At 35.4% G+C, this 15,261-nt stretch overlaps 1 protein-coding gene across 11 annotated transcripts in view; it reads left to right on the top strand.

Annotated features, from left to right (window-relative positions):
* The window catches only part of NEK1 (NIMA related kinase 1), a 219,998-nt gene that overhangs the window by 132,403 nt on the left and 72,334 nt on the right, over positions 1-15,261 (top strand). For all 11 annotated transcript variants that reach the window (XM_046657126.1, XM_046657120.1, XM_046657127.1 and 8 more), the window contains 3 exons: positions 3,936-4,067; positions 5,964-6,029; positions 6,109-6,337. In XM_046657126.1, the coding sequence (XP_046513082.1) occupies positions 3,936-4,067; positions 5,964-6,029; positions 6,109-6,337 (427 nt within the window). The remainder of the gene's footprint in view (positions 1-3,935; positions 4,068-5,963; positions 6,030-6,108; positions 6,338-15,261) is intronic.

Below are 15,261 nucleotides of genomic sequence, written 5' to 3'. Positions count from 1 at the left end.
ATATTTGTCTTTCAGATTTCTGCTTCTTATTGACTTCTGTGTCATAAAACGTCATGCAGTGCTAAAACTTTAAATTCTGGTTATGCACAAATGGGAGGTTTCTGTGTTTGTTCTACATTCTAGAGATCAGAAACTTGGTTTGTGCGAGTTTCTTCATTTTATCAGGGACTAAAACCAGACTTTTTAGTGTTTAAGCCAAATCACCTTACTTTATAGAAACTAAATAAGTGTTTGCTGAACTATAATAATTAATACCACTTATTAGGCACATAGCTGTGTACTTTATGTAAATTATCACATTTAATCCCTATAACAAGAAGATAATGAGTATAGCATTCCGATTTTAGAGAGAAAAAGTTTGAAGTTCAGAGAGGATAAGAAACAGTGAAAAAATCACAGGACTAGGATGTGAGAGTTTTTGGATTTGAGTGCAGAACTGTCCTGCTTCAACTGTGTTTTCTTTCAACAATGTATGGCTATTCAAACTGGCTACTCCATGAAGGCCACTCTTACCATCTCCCCTCCTGGCTTTATACAGTTAGTTCTTTCTCTGGCTTTTACTCTGATTTTTTTTTTCTCCAGATCATGTAGCACACATCTATCTACTTTTATTTCTCTATAACATACTGATTGATTTATGTCTCCCCCTTTCTCTTCTGGTTTATAAATCCATAATGTCATCCATTTTTTTTTTTTTTGGTTTGAAAATTATTTATTGCAATTACTTCTCGTTTACAATATGTTGGGATTTTTTCCAGCTTTATTGAGAGATAATTGTTGAATAACATTGTGTAGGTATAAGATGTACAACGTGATAATTTGATATATGTATATGTTGTGAAATGATTACCAAAATAAGGTTAGTTAAAACATCTATCACCTCACATAGTTACCATATATCATTCATTTGAGATATCTATTATCTAGCACTGTGCTTAACACATCTTTGAATATGTTGATTAATTAATTTTTAATCAGATATTGTTTATTCATTTTCTCACAAATCACATCAGACTTATTTATTGAAATAGCAGAAATCATTTCTTTAGGTGAATTAGTGTAATACAATTGATAAATATCCTATGTGAGAGAGAAGTAATTACTAATTTAAATAAAATGGCAGAATTTGTATATCCAAATTCATTTGTTAGCTTCAAAATAATCATGTAGAGAAATAACATACTTGTTTTAAAAGTGCTGCTATTTTTCAGAACCAATTGGAGCTTATTTTTATTTCCTCAGAATTAGTGGTAAAAATTTGAATGTACTCTACGGTAATAAGACAATCATAAAGTTTCAAAATATTTCTATATAATCTTTCAAGGAGATACTAGTTGGTTGTATGAGCTCTAGATTTTTTTAAATTTTTTTTATTTATTATGACATCTTAAACATCAGTATACTTTCTCAACAGTGCTGAACTGTGGGGTTAAAGCAATGTTTCCATCTTTTTTTTTTCCTCATTAAAGACTTTATCTTTTTAGCGCAGTTTTAGGTTCACAGCAAAATTGAAAGGAAGGTACAGAGATTTCCCATATATCCCCTGTCTGCACATGTGTGTAGCCTCCTCCATTATCAGCTTCCTCCACCAGAGTAGTGCATTTGTTACAACTGATGAACCTACGTTGACACATCATCACCCAAAGTCCATAGTTTACATTACAGTTCACTTTTGGTGGTGTACATTCTATGGGTTTGAACAAATGTACAATGACATATGTCCATCATTGTAACATCATACAGAATATTTTCATTGCCCTAGAAGTCCTCTGTGCTCTGCCTGTTCATCCCTCTTACCACCTCTAATCTCACTTCAACCCCTAACACCGCAGATCATTTTATTGTCTCCATAGTTTTGCCTTTTCCAGAATATCATAGGGTTGGAATCATACAGTATGTAGCTTTTTCAGATTGACTTCTTTCACTTAGTAATATGCATTTAAGGTTTCTTAATATTATAAAGTTTCTAAACATTATTTGCTGAATAATATTCCATGTACGTACCAGTTTTTATATCCATTTACCTACTGAAGGATGTCTTGGTTGCTTCCAAGTTTTGGTGATTATGAATAAGACTGTTATAAACATTTGTGTGCATTATTTTGTGTGGACATAAGTTTTCAGCTCCTTTGGGTAAATACCAAGGAGCATGATTGCTGTGTCAGATGGTAAGAGTATTTTTAGTTTGGTAAGAAATTGCCAAACTGTCAGCTGTATCATTCTACATTCTCACCAGAAATGAATGAAAGTTTCTGTTGCTCCACATCCTCAGCAGCATTTGATGTTGTCAGTTTTTTGTATTTTCATCATCAGGATAAATGTGTAGAGGTATCACATTGTTTTAATTTGCAGTTCTCTAATTGGCATATGATGTGGAGCATCTTTTTGAATGCTTATTTGCCATCTGTGTATCTTCTTTGGTGAAGTGTCTGTTCAGATCTTTTGCCCATTTTTTAATTGGATTGTTTGTTTTTTTATTGTTGAGTTTTAACAGTTCTTTGTGTATTTTGGTTAACAGTCCCTTATGTGTTTTACAAATAATTTCTCCCAGTCTGTGGCTTGTATTCTCATTCTCTCAACAGTGTCTTTCACAGAGAAAAAGTTTTTAATTTTAATGAAGTCTAGTTTATTAATTTTCTCTTTCATGGATCATGGCTTTGGTGTTCTAGCTAAAGAGTCCTTGCCAAACCCAAGGTCATCTAGAGTTTCTCCTGTGTTATCTTCTAGGAGTTTTATACTTTTGCATTTTACATTTAGATCCATAATCAATTTCAAGTTAATTTTTATGAAGCATGTAAGGTCTGTGTCTAGATACATTTTTTTGCCTGTGGATGTCCAAGTGTTCCAGCATCATTTGTTGTAAAGACTATCTCCATTGAATTGCCTTTGCTCCTTTGTTAAAGATCAGTTGACTATATTTGTGAGGGTCTATTTCTGAGCTCTATTCTGTTGCATTGATCTGTTTGTCTATTCTTTTGCCAATACCGTACTCTCTTGATTACTGTAGCTTTGTAGTAAGTCTTGAAGTTAAGTAGTGTCATTCCTCCAACTTTGTTCTTCTCCTTCAGTGCTATATTGGCTACCTCCATCTTCTTTTGAATAATATAGATACTAGTGTAAAATTCACATACAGGAGACTAAATATTAGAATTGTATTACAACCTTATGCTTAGAAGATGCTCAATAAAAACTGCGTTTCAAGTATATACTCACCAGAAATTCTTGTTTACTGGTTTGAAGAAGAGATAGAAGTAGGGAGCGGATTTGCTGCCATGTTACTATGAGCATACCTGCGAATATCATTTCCTTATATACATTAGGGATTCAGAATCTTATTTCACATTGTTTAGAGTCTAAATGGCAAGATAGAAATGAACACATATGAATATAACAAACGATATTTTTAGTGAAGTAAATCTTATTACCCTTACATGTCACTTCTTACATTCTCATTTATGTTGACATTTTTATAATGAGGGCTCTTATGTTGGGTGATTAATGTTCAAACTTTAAGAAGATTGTACCAAACTTGCAGAAATTGCAGAAGCCTTTCTTTTTGAAGTGTAAGATGAATAAGTAAAATGTCTTTTCTTCCCACAAATGTTGTAATGGATTAAAATTAAAATGAGAAGACTAATATTTAATCTTTTAGAAGACATTTTGTTTTTTAAGATAATTTTATGAAACGTGGTTAATGTAATAGAAAGGAGTTATTTGGTACTACATGACACATGATTATTGTACATCTCAGGCCAGAGAAGTTTCTCTTTATTCACTGATGTTTCTGCACCTAGCATGTTGCTTTGCACGCTAAAAATTGAGGAATGAAAAAAAACTACTTGTGGATAGAATGGATAAACAGTGATCTTCTATATGCCATTTTATTTCTTCATGAAAATCTGAATTTCCCAATGTATTTAAATTCTTTGTTATAGTTGGTGGCTAAAGGAGTAAAGAGTTCTGATATGTCTCCACCTTCGGGACAGCATGAAGCAGGCGGCTCTCCGTCGAAGCAACAGATGAGATCTGTTATTTCTGTGACTTCAGCCTTGAAAGAAGTGGGTATGGTAAGTTTCCTAAAATTAAGAATTCCTCATAGTCAAAAGATTATTAAAAGGATTAAATTTAATGACATTATGTTAATTCCTAATGTCCTATTAGATTTTTCTGGGAAAAAAATTATTTCTTAGGATTTTTGTGTATGGTTTACTCTGAATATGGGAGCCTTGCTGCCGTAAGTTTTATATGTAGGACCACGCTGTAGATAAAAATATATTGAAATGATTCTCTCTTTTTTACTTTAAAAGAATAGTGAACAAATATATATGAAAATGTACCAAAAATAATGCAGCAAACATTTTTATACCCTAGCTTTCACAATGAAACAAAAGCTTTCACTTTTTGAAAAATAATGCCTTTGGTACTTAAAGTAATTGACTCTAGGAATAAAGTCCAAGACATGTTTACATTTATTTTAAATTTTTTGGCTTAGGAAATGTTAGAGGACTCAGCATAATTACACTTAATTCGTCTATTATTTCTTTTACCTTCTACTTCTGAATCTCTATTGTGTCATATAGATAGTGAAACAAAGAAATGTGGGCAAGTGAAAAATTAAAACTTGGAAGTATGTGCTGAGTATTCATCTAAAATGTGAAAACTCTGTTCTGGGATTAAGGGAAATGGGTTTATGACGTGGGATTCAGCCTCGAATTCATCAGACAGAGGGGAAAATGTCTTACTGAATCATAATATAACACATTAACCTGATTTTCTCCTTTCCTGGTAATTAATGTCTGTGCCTCTTAATTTTTGAGTTTCATTAGGTTTTTGCAGACAACCCTGTTGTTATTGCTACACCAGTTTTTTACTGCCTTTGTGTTTATCTTGAAAATAAGACTGAGTAGGAAAATACAAGTTTCTTCATCACTCTCAAGAACTGCATATAAGAAACTGTTGTTCTTCAACTAGGCTTAGTCTCTTTTTCCTTCTGGTAACGACTTTGCATGTGCTACGTTGTTCACTACTTTAGATACATACCACTGTGTGGTTCCCTTCCTGGTACCCAGTTTCACATCTCAAGTAGCTGTTCATCTCTCTGATTGTAGCGACTGCTAATTCCTGACTACTGGGTAAAATGCTCTTTGTCTCATTTACATGTATTACTTTAAAACTGACCACTATACTCTTGTATTTTTTTCAAATATTACAAAATTGAGGTAATCCATGTAACTAAATGGTTCTTCTTAGTGTGTTTTCTTGGTAAATATTGCTTACGTAAAACTTTGAAAATTTACTGTGAGTCTTCCAGATACCTTTGCTTTTGTGGCTTTCATAACTACTAATTTCTTCTTTTCATATATTTAAAAATTCTAGGTGCTTTAGATTGCTATGATTATACTAATGAAAAAGTTTATATTATTAATAGTACAAAGGACTCAGAACTTATTATAGTTACTCTCTTTGCTTAGGGAGAAAAACCAATTCTCAATTATGTTTAGTAGCATGGCTTAATAAGAATATATATACATGAAACATAAAGACGACTTCAAAATGACACTGCCTATCTTGAATTACTTTATCCATCAAAACTTTTCCTAGTTCTAATTAAGAGAATATATGAATTAATTTTCTTTTTAATTCTACCATTGACTTAAAATTACCAAAGTTGGGTGCCAAAAAAGAAGATATAGTTAAATATATGATCAAAAATCCAAACATATGGCAAATAATTGAGAATTGGCTCATCTACTATATATTAAGTCTGTTACTTGACTATCTTTAACTATTTCTCACTGCTGATAATGAACGAAACTATGTTAACATTTTACAGGAATAAAAATATTCACAAGGAGCAATTTAATGAAAAACAAAGTAACAAAATTATCAAATTTTTAAGGTAGACTTTTAAATAAATTTAAAAATGACATTATTTCTTACTCTATAACTATCTGTGTTTAAAGGACGGAAGTGTAACTGATACCCAGGAAACCTCAGAAGAAATGCAAAAGACTAACAATGCTATTTCAGTAGGTACAATTTTCAAATTTTCTCTGTCAGTCGTTTTACTTATATACATATTAAAACACAACATTTTAACTCTTTCAGAGTAAGCGAGAAATATTACGTAGATTAAATCAACACCTGAAAGCTCAAGAAGATGAAACAGGAAAGCAGTGTCGTCCTGATACATGCGAGATAATTGTTCATGAAGAGGCCAAAGAGCATGAGAAAGAAAAATCAGTTTCATCTGATCGCAAGAAATGGGAGGCAGGAGGTCAACTTGTGATTCCTCTGGATGAGTTAACATTGGATACATCCTTCTCTGCAACTGAAAGTAGGTGTAGAAGTGTATAATCCTATTTTGGTCTAGCACCCATGCAAACTCATAGACGGGGCTCTGAAGGAAAGAATACTTAGAGGGATTGAGAGAAGCTGGGAGAATTTCTATAGGTGAAAAATGGAGAAAACTATTCAACCTTAAGAATAGGAAAAATTTTTACTACAAAAGTGTAAAGTGTGAGAAAGGAAATGAATGATACATATTGAAATTGTATTATTTTAACTCTTTCTACCATGTTAAATTAATCTATTACCAGGAATAATTCTTGATGAGAAGCAGGGTAATGAATTTTCATAAAATCTCAGAAAGATCCCTTAGGCATTTAGAAAGGGTATTGAGATGATCTCACTCAATGATTCATTTACTCAACAATAATTACTGAGCACCTATTATTTTCTTGCGTTGTCCTAGGCACTGGAGATAAAACAACGAACAAAAACATATGTGCTTTTATGGAACTTACATTCTAAAAAGGACAAGTCTGACTATCAACTAAGTATAGTTTTAAGTAATTTTTTTGATGGACTATTTTTATTAAAGTTCTTTGCATTAAAAAAACCCAAAAACTCCATAGCATTTATTTTGTTTACTTATTCAACAGTTCCTTATTGAGTCCAATTCTACACCACTCCTAAGCAGTGAGGATATAATAATGGTTAAGACATAGTCAGTTCCTTTAAGGAGCTTAGGGTCTAGTGCAAAGGGAGGCATGTAAAGAGGCAATTATAGTTGATAAGTAATAAGCTAGGAATAATCATAAACTACTGTAAGAATATGTTTCAGAGCATAAATCAGTCTTAGGAGGGCCAAGGAAATGATTTCTGGAAAAAACGATGTGCTGAAGGATAAGTAGTTAGCTAAACCAAAAGCCACACAGAGTGTTTTAGGCAGAGAATAGCCAAGACCCAGAAGTGAGAGAGCATGTGAACTTCAGGAAACTGGATACAATTCAGCATGAATGGCTAAAGTTCAGAATTCAAGACAAAGAATGGCAAGCAAGAAGCCTTGAAAGAGCGAGCAGGGCCAGATCATGAAGAGTCTTGTACGTTGGCTCTGTCAAACCGTATGAACTTATTCTGAGTACGGAGGGGAGTCTTTAACAGGGATTAGCAGATGTTTCTGTAAATGGCCAGATAGTAAATATTTTAGGCTTTGAGGCCATATAGACTCTGTTGCAGCTTCTCCACTCTATCATTGCAAAACAGCAGTAGACAATATGCAAATGTTAGCATGGTTTTGTTTCCATTAAAATTTTATTTAAGGACACTGAAATTTGAATTTCATGTAATTTTCTTTATATCTTCTATTTCTTTCCTCAAATTTTCTTTTTCCATTGCGTTCTGTTTTTCTATTTCCACTGTCAAGAGTGTTCATGATTGCTTCCTGGAGCATTTTCATAATGACCGTTTTTAAAGTCTTTGTTAGATATTTCCGGCATCTGTGTTATGTTGGTGTTGGCTGTGAATAGCCATCTCCCATGAGATAGCCATCTTCTCCCACGAGAGTTGAGATTTCCCTGGTTCTTCTTATGCTGAGTAATTTTGAATTACGTCCTCAACATTTTGAGTATTTCCCTATGAGACTCTGGGTCTTGTTTAAATCCTATGGAGGATATTGATATTTTTATCAATATTTGGCAGGCAGTTGACCTACTTAGAGTCAGGTCACAAGTTCCTGTCCGCTCTCTGTGGCCTGTGGTTCCAATAGCCATTCTTTTTTCAAAGCCTGTCAGTGCTGTTTTGATCTATCTGGCAGTGACTAGTCTGGGACCTGGGCAGTCATCTGTGATTAGTTCCATTGTCCTATTCTTTGATATGCTGAGTAGGATCAGATCCATGCATGCACATATTGCAGGGTGGGGAGGGTGGGTGGTGAGCCCAGGTAATAATAAACAGCTTTATGGAGTTGCTTTCTTGAGTTCTTTTTTCTTCACTATCTCCCTAGTTTTTTCTGGTTCCCTGGGTCTCCTCTCTTTGGTCATCTGGTCAGAAAGCTGAGGCTTTAGTTACCTTACTCCATATGGCGAGAAACATAGAAAAATATAGAAATATAAGAAAAAACAGCAATGAGAGTTGGCCCCATCCTCTCGGAACCACATTTCCACCAAACAGAAAAGGAGCTTCCTCTCCCCTAGTTTTATCTGCTGTGGGTTCTGTTTACCAGCTGCTGCTCCTGCCACCATGGGATTGGGGGAGGGGGGCTGGTAAAGGAGATGACAGAGTAAAGAAAGAAAAGTACTGAAAGATTTCCTTACTCTCTCCAAGCATTAGAATATCCCTTCTCCATTCCTTGAGCTAGAACTAGAAGGCTTCTCTTAGAGCTCTCTCTGTCTGTACCCTGGTGCCTACTTATGGGTTTCTGGCATACTGAAGCCTGACTGGGGAATACTGGAGGGGGGAGCATGGTAAATTTTCACCAGTTTGGTGGTACTTTGAGTTTTTCTCTTCTTCCCTAATCCGGCTGCTGCTGTTTGCTTCTCAGAGTTCTCAAGTAGCTGCTTCATGCATTTTGTCCTGGTTTTTATAGCTGTGTTCAGTGGGAGGCACAGGTTGATGTGTGCTTATTCCATCTTCCCAGGAATCAGAACTCTAATTATTCTTTAAAGAGATTTAAATACTAAGAAAAAAAGTCTTTTTGTATTTATCCATGTAGTTACCATTTCTGGTGTTCTTAATTTCTTTGTTTAGATTCATATATCCATGTGGTATCATTTTCCTTCTGACTGAAGGACTTCTTTTAATGTTTCTTGCAATGTAGGTGATAGATTCTTTCAACTTTTGTATACTGAAAAGTATTTTACCTTAATTTTTAAAAGATGTTGTCTTGGGTATAGAGTTCTAGGTTGGCAGTTTTGTCTTTCAGTGCTTTAAAGATGTTGGTCCATTGTCTTCTCACTTGCTTTGTTTCTGACAAGAAATCTGATCCTTATCGTTACTCCCCTGTACATAACATGACATTTTTCTCTGAGTGTTTTTAAGATTTGTCCTTATCATGGGTTTTGAGCAATTTGATTGTGAAATGCCTTATTATAGTTTTTCTCATGTTTCTTTTACTTGGTCTTCATTGAGCATCTTGGATCTGGGGGTTTATAATTTTCATAAATTGTAAATTTCTTTGCCAGTATTTCTTCAAATATCTCTGTGTCTCCTCCCCCTTCTCTCCTTTGTGGACTGCAATTTCATGTATATTAAGCAGCTTGAAGTTATCTCATAGCTCAGTAATGCTCTTTTCATTTTTTAGATACTTTTTATTCTGTGTGTTTCATTCTGGATAGTTTCTGTTACTCTATCTTCAAATTCACTTATTTTTTTCTGTGTTGCCTAATCTACTATTAATCTCATCCAATGTATTTTTAATCTCAGATACTATAGTTTTCATCTCTAGAAGTTTGATTGGATTTTTTTTTTATAGCTGCCATGTCTCTACTTAACTTTTTGATCATATGGAATACAGTTGTAAAAACTTCATTAATACCCTTGCTTGCTAATTCTAACACCTGTCTCATTTTTGGGTCCATTTTGATTGATTGGTTTTTCTCCTCACTATAGGTCATATTCTTCTGCTTCTTTGCATGACTGGCAACTTTTGATTGGATGCCAGACATTGGGAATTTTACCTTGTTGAGTGCTAGGTATTTTTGTCTTTCTATAATTATTCTGGAGCTTAGTTCTGGAATGCATGTAAGTTAGTTGGGCTCAGTTTGATCCATTCATGTCTTGTTTTTGAGATTTGTTAGGTGAAATCAGAGCCATGTTTAGTCCAGTGCTAATTATTTCCCACTGCAGAAATAAAACCCTTCTCAGTACCCAGTGTACCATGAGTTATACCATTTTCCAGTCTGACTGGTGGGAGCAGATGATATTTTATGTCCTGTATTTCCTGTCATCTTTTTGAGTAGTTCTTTTTTTACCTTGGGTAGTTTTCTCACATGTTTGCTTGGATCACTACTCTGCTGAATACTCAAGGGCTTCCCTCTGCAAATCTCTGGAATTGTTTTTCTACTTGGCTTGGTCTCCCAAGAATCCCAGCTCTATCTCCTGAAATTAGAGTCTTCTGGATTCTGCCTGGCTTCCCTTTCCTGAGCTGCAGCCTGGAAACTCTCTCAAGGCAGCTAGCTGGGGCAATCATAGGAATCATCTTGTTTGTTCCTTTTCTCTTGGGGATCTGTGTTCTTAATTGCCTCTTGTCCAGTGTCTTGAAACCATTCTTTTATTTATTTTGTCCAGTTGTTTTGGTTATTTAGGCAATAGCATAACTCTAGTTACCCTATTCCATCTTATTCAGAAGTAGAAGTCCTTGAGACCAGTTTTCAGAGGCTCTTGCAGTAATTTAGACAAAAATTATTGATGACCTTAACACTAACTTACTGGAAGATAATAAAGAGAAGATGACATATTTAAGAGATACTAAGGGGACAGATTTCTAAGGGCTTTGTGTGAAACTCTTCTAAGACTTTGTCAGAGGAAGAAGGATTTTGAAAAGAAAGTGAGGAATAGTCAGAGTTAGGAAAACTGAGAGTGTGGTATGGATTTAAAATGAAGAAGAGAGTACTTCAGGAAGAGAAATGACAAGTTGAAGGCTGAAAAATTTACAGTGGGTTTGTCCGGGAAGAGGCACTGTGACCTTAATGAAAGCACTGTCATTAGAGTGCTAGGGGCAGAAATAGAATCCAGGAATTAAGAAGCAGATGGAAGGTGAGCAAGTAAAAGGAGTTTAGAACCTTTTATGGAAGCTGAGCTATGAAGAGGAAGAGAGATGTAGACTTGGGAGGAATGTAGAGTTAGTGTAACCTTATGAAAAAGAGACTTGAAAGTGTTTTATGCTGATTAGAAGGGCAAAGTATATCACATCACTCTCTCACTTTAGAACCTAATTGATTTCCACTGCATTAGAATAAAAATCCAAAGTCCTTTTCCTTATCTACAAGGCTCTCCTGTGGTTTTCCCTGGCCCACTCCTTCTATCCATTTCTTTCTACCTACTCGCTTCGCACTTTTCAGTTCTCAAAACATGCCAAGCTCTTTCCTTTCCGTCGTGCTCTTCACTCCCTCCCAAGTCCTTTGCATAGCTGCTGCTTTCTTTTCTTTTCTGTCCCTGTTCTTGGACTTTCACCCCATTTCTGAAGTCCTCTTTATAGCAGAACTCTTGAAAGTGTAATCTGTTTACAGCTCCAGTTCCTCTCCTTCCAGTCTCCCTTAACTTACTTCAACCACTGCTTAACCGACGTCCCCACTTCTCCATCGCAACTGTTCTTTTCAGGGTTACCAAAGACCTTCACATTGGTAACTTGAAAGCTAGTTAGCTCTCTTTGTTTTACGTATCCACAACATTTGACATACTGGATTAGTATCCACACTTCCCACCCCGTCTTTCTGGAAACGTTTCTTCACTTTTCTGTACTCTATTAAAAGTAAACCTCTTCTATTATTTTTTAAATCATAGAATATTATTTATTATTTTTCAGGAGCTAATCACATGCTCTAAGTGTTTTCTTCATTTATTCAAATATCTTTTGCCTGTGTTTTCTTTTATGATGCAAACTTTTAAAATAAGCTCATCTGACTTGTACTGCATGTTTTGTGTTCCATATCATATGGCACAGATTTTATATAGGAAAGGTAGTCGTTAGATAAATGTGAAGACAAACACAGCTCGTGTTGTGAGACCTCTCAGATGGTGGGGCTGGAGATAATTTAGAGCGGCTCTCAGGCAGTAGACTATCGCCAGTGTGACAGGATGGGATAGAGGCAAGGGGAGAGAGGTGCAAGTAAGTCTTATAGAGGATGAAAAAATCCCTGCCATACTTTCTTAAAAATGGGAAGAAAGGTCATATGCAGACCAAAAACACAAGAATTGGGTCATCTTCTTTTTCTCAGTTTTATTGAGATGTAATTGACATACATCACTGTGTAAGTTTAAAGTGTACAGCATAATGGCTTGACTTGCCATTGTCAGATGATTAGCACAATAATTAGCATCCATCATCTTATATAGATACAATAAAAAGAGAGAGCAAAACGGGAAAAGACTTTTTCCTTGTCATGAGAACCTTTGGATTTATTCTCTTAACTTTCCTGTATATCATACACTAGTGTTAACTATGTCATCAAGCTGTACTTTACATCTCTAGTACTTATCTTGTGACTGGAAGTTTGCGTCTTTTTTTTTTTTTTTTTTTTTGAGGAAGATTAGCCCTGAGCTAACATCACTGCCAATCCTCCTCTTTCTGCTGAGGAAGATTGGCCCTGGGCCCTGAACTAACATCTATGCCCATCTTCCTCCACTTTTTTTCTTTTGAGGAAGATTACATGCTGAGCTAACATCCGTGCCCGTCTTCCTCTATTTTATATGTGGGATGCCTACCACAGCGTGGCTTGATAAGCGGTGCATAGGTCCACACTCAGGATCTGACGTGGCAAACCCTCGGCTGCTGAAGCAGAGCATGCAAACTTAACCACTGCAACAACCAGGCCAGCCCTGGAAGTTTGTATCTTTTGACCACCTGTCTCCAGTTCCCCCACCCCAACCCTTCGCCTCTGGTTACCACAAATCTGATCTCTTTTTATCTGAGTCTGGTTTTCTGTTTGTTTTTTAAGATTCCACATATAAGTGAGATCATACAGTATTTGTCTTTCTCTGTCTGACTTATTTCACTTAGCACAATGCCCTCAGGGTCCATCCATGTTGTTGCAAATGGCAAGGTTTCCTCATTTCTTATGGCTGAATAATATTCGTTGTATATATATACCACACCTTCTTTATTCATTCCTTTGTCCAGGGACATTTAGGTTGTTTGCATGTCTTAGCTATTGTAAATAATGCTGCTATGAACATGGGGATGCAGATATCTTTTCAAGTTAGTGTTTTCATCTCCTTTTTATATATTCCTAGAGGTGGAATTGCTGGATCATATAGTAGTACTATGTTTTATTTCTTGAGGAAACTCCTTACTGTGGAGTCCCACCAGCAGTGCATGAGAGTCCCCCTTTTCTCCACCTCCTTGCCAGCATTTGTTATCTCTTGTCTTTTTTTTTGAGGAAGATTAGCCCTGAGCTAACATCCACCACCAATCCTCTTTTTGCTGAGGAAGATTGGCCCTGAACTAACATGTGTGCCCATCTTCCTCTATTTTATATGTGGGACGCCTGCCACAGCATGGCTTGACAAGTGGTGCTTAGGTCCCTGCCTAGGATCTGAACCGGTGAACCCTGAGACATCAAAAGTGGAGCGTGCAAATTTAACTGCTGCGCCACTGGGCCAGCCCCTGTTTTCTCTTGTCTTTTTGATGATGACTATCTTAACAGACATAAGGTGATATCTCATTGTGGTTTTGATTTACATTTCTCTAATGACTAGTGATGTTGAGCATTTTTTCATGTACCTGTTGGCCTTTCATCTGTCTTTGGAAAAATATCTATTCAGGTCTTTTGCCCGTTTTTTTAATTGTGTTATTTGCTTTTTTGCTATTGAGTTGAATGAGTTCTTTGTATATTTTGGATATTAACTCCTTGTCAGATATATGGTTTGCATATATTTTTTCCCATTCTGTGTATCTTTTCACTTTGTTGATTGTTGGGAATTGGATAATCTTGAATGATCGTATAGGCCTATCTCAGACAAATATATGAGGACCTATCAGGTACCTTATTACCTTATTAAAAGCACTTTCCTGTGAAAAGTTAATATGAGACTGAGAATACTGTTAGACAAATAGTTTGTCTCATGACTTCAAAAATCATGTTTAATTTATTAATTAGGCAATGTATTCATGTGATAAAAACATCACATATTATCAATAGTGTGTTGTTGAAGTTTCTCTCCTGCCTCAACACTTTTTATTTCATTTCCTGTTCTCTTACCAAGTAACCACTGATACTAGTTCACTGTTTATACTTCCAGAGCTTGTTCACACGTATGTGTGTGTGTATGTGTACATGAAAAAGGACATATTTTTTGCTCCTTGCATTTTACATTATTATATATTATCTATATTTTTATTTTTTTATGTTACTTATACATATATCTTGTAGATCTTTTTATACCAGTACATAAAAAAATCCCGTTGTTCTTTTTTATAGCGGTGTAACGTTCCATCATATGATTATACATGATTTACTTTTCCCAACATTTTGTTATGAAGAATTTCAAACGTGGCAAAATTGAAATAATTTCAAAATGAGCACCATATGCCCTCCATTTAGATTCTGCCATTAAGATTTTGCTATGCTTGCTTGATCACATATCTGTCCATCCTTCTATCCATCAATTAGTCTATCATATTTTTTGATGCAGTTCAGAGTTCATTGCAGACATCGGTGCACTTTGCCCTAAGTACTTTGCAGCATATATATCATTAAAAAGAGTTCAGTATTTGTTTACATACAATGAAATGCAAAAATCTTAACTGTGCATTGCTGAGTTTTAACAAATGCCTAGACCTACATAATCCAAACCCCTATCAAGATACAGAACATTACCTTCACCCCCAAAAGTTCCGTCTCTCTTCCCAGTCAGTCTCTGCTCCTGGCCTCCCAGAGGCAACTTTTTCTGAATTTTTTGTATCTTAGATTAACTCACTCTGTTTTAGAATATTATTTAAACAGACTCTAACAGTTTGTACCCTTTTGTGTCCAGCTTCTTTTTTTTTTAATTTTCATTTTTTTCGGATGTACGTCATATTTCAAATTCTGTATACATTACATCATGTTCACCACCCGAACACTAATTATAGTGCATCCCCTCACATGTGACCCTAATCACCCCTTTTGCCCTCCCCCCTCCCCCCTTCCCCGATGGTAACCACCAGTCCAATCTCCATTGCTATGTGTTTTGTTTTTTTTTTGTCGTTTTTATCTTCTACTTATGAGTGAGATCATATGGTATTTGACTTTCTCCCTCTGACTTATTTCACTCAGCATA

The sequence above is a fragment of the Equus quagga genome, chromosome 3, assembly GCF_021613505.1.
Source record: "Equus quagga isolate Etosha38 chromosome 3, UCLA_HA_Equagga_1.0, whole genome shotgun sequence".
NCBI classification, from domain to species: domain Eukaryota; kingdom Metazoa; phylum Chordata; class Mammalia; order Perissodactyla; family Equidae; genus Equus; species Equus quagga.
The sequence above is the reverse complement of the archived record's forward strand: the minus strand, read 5'-3'. Positions and strand labels throughout refer to the sequence as shown.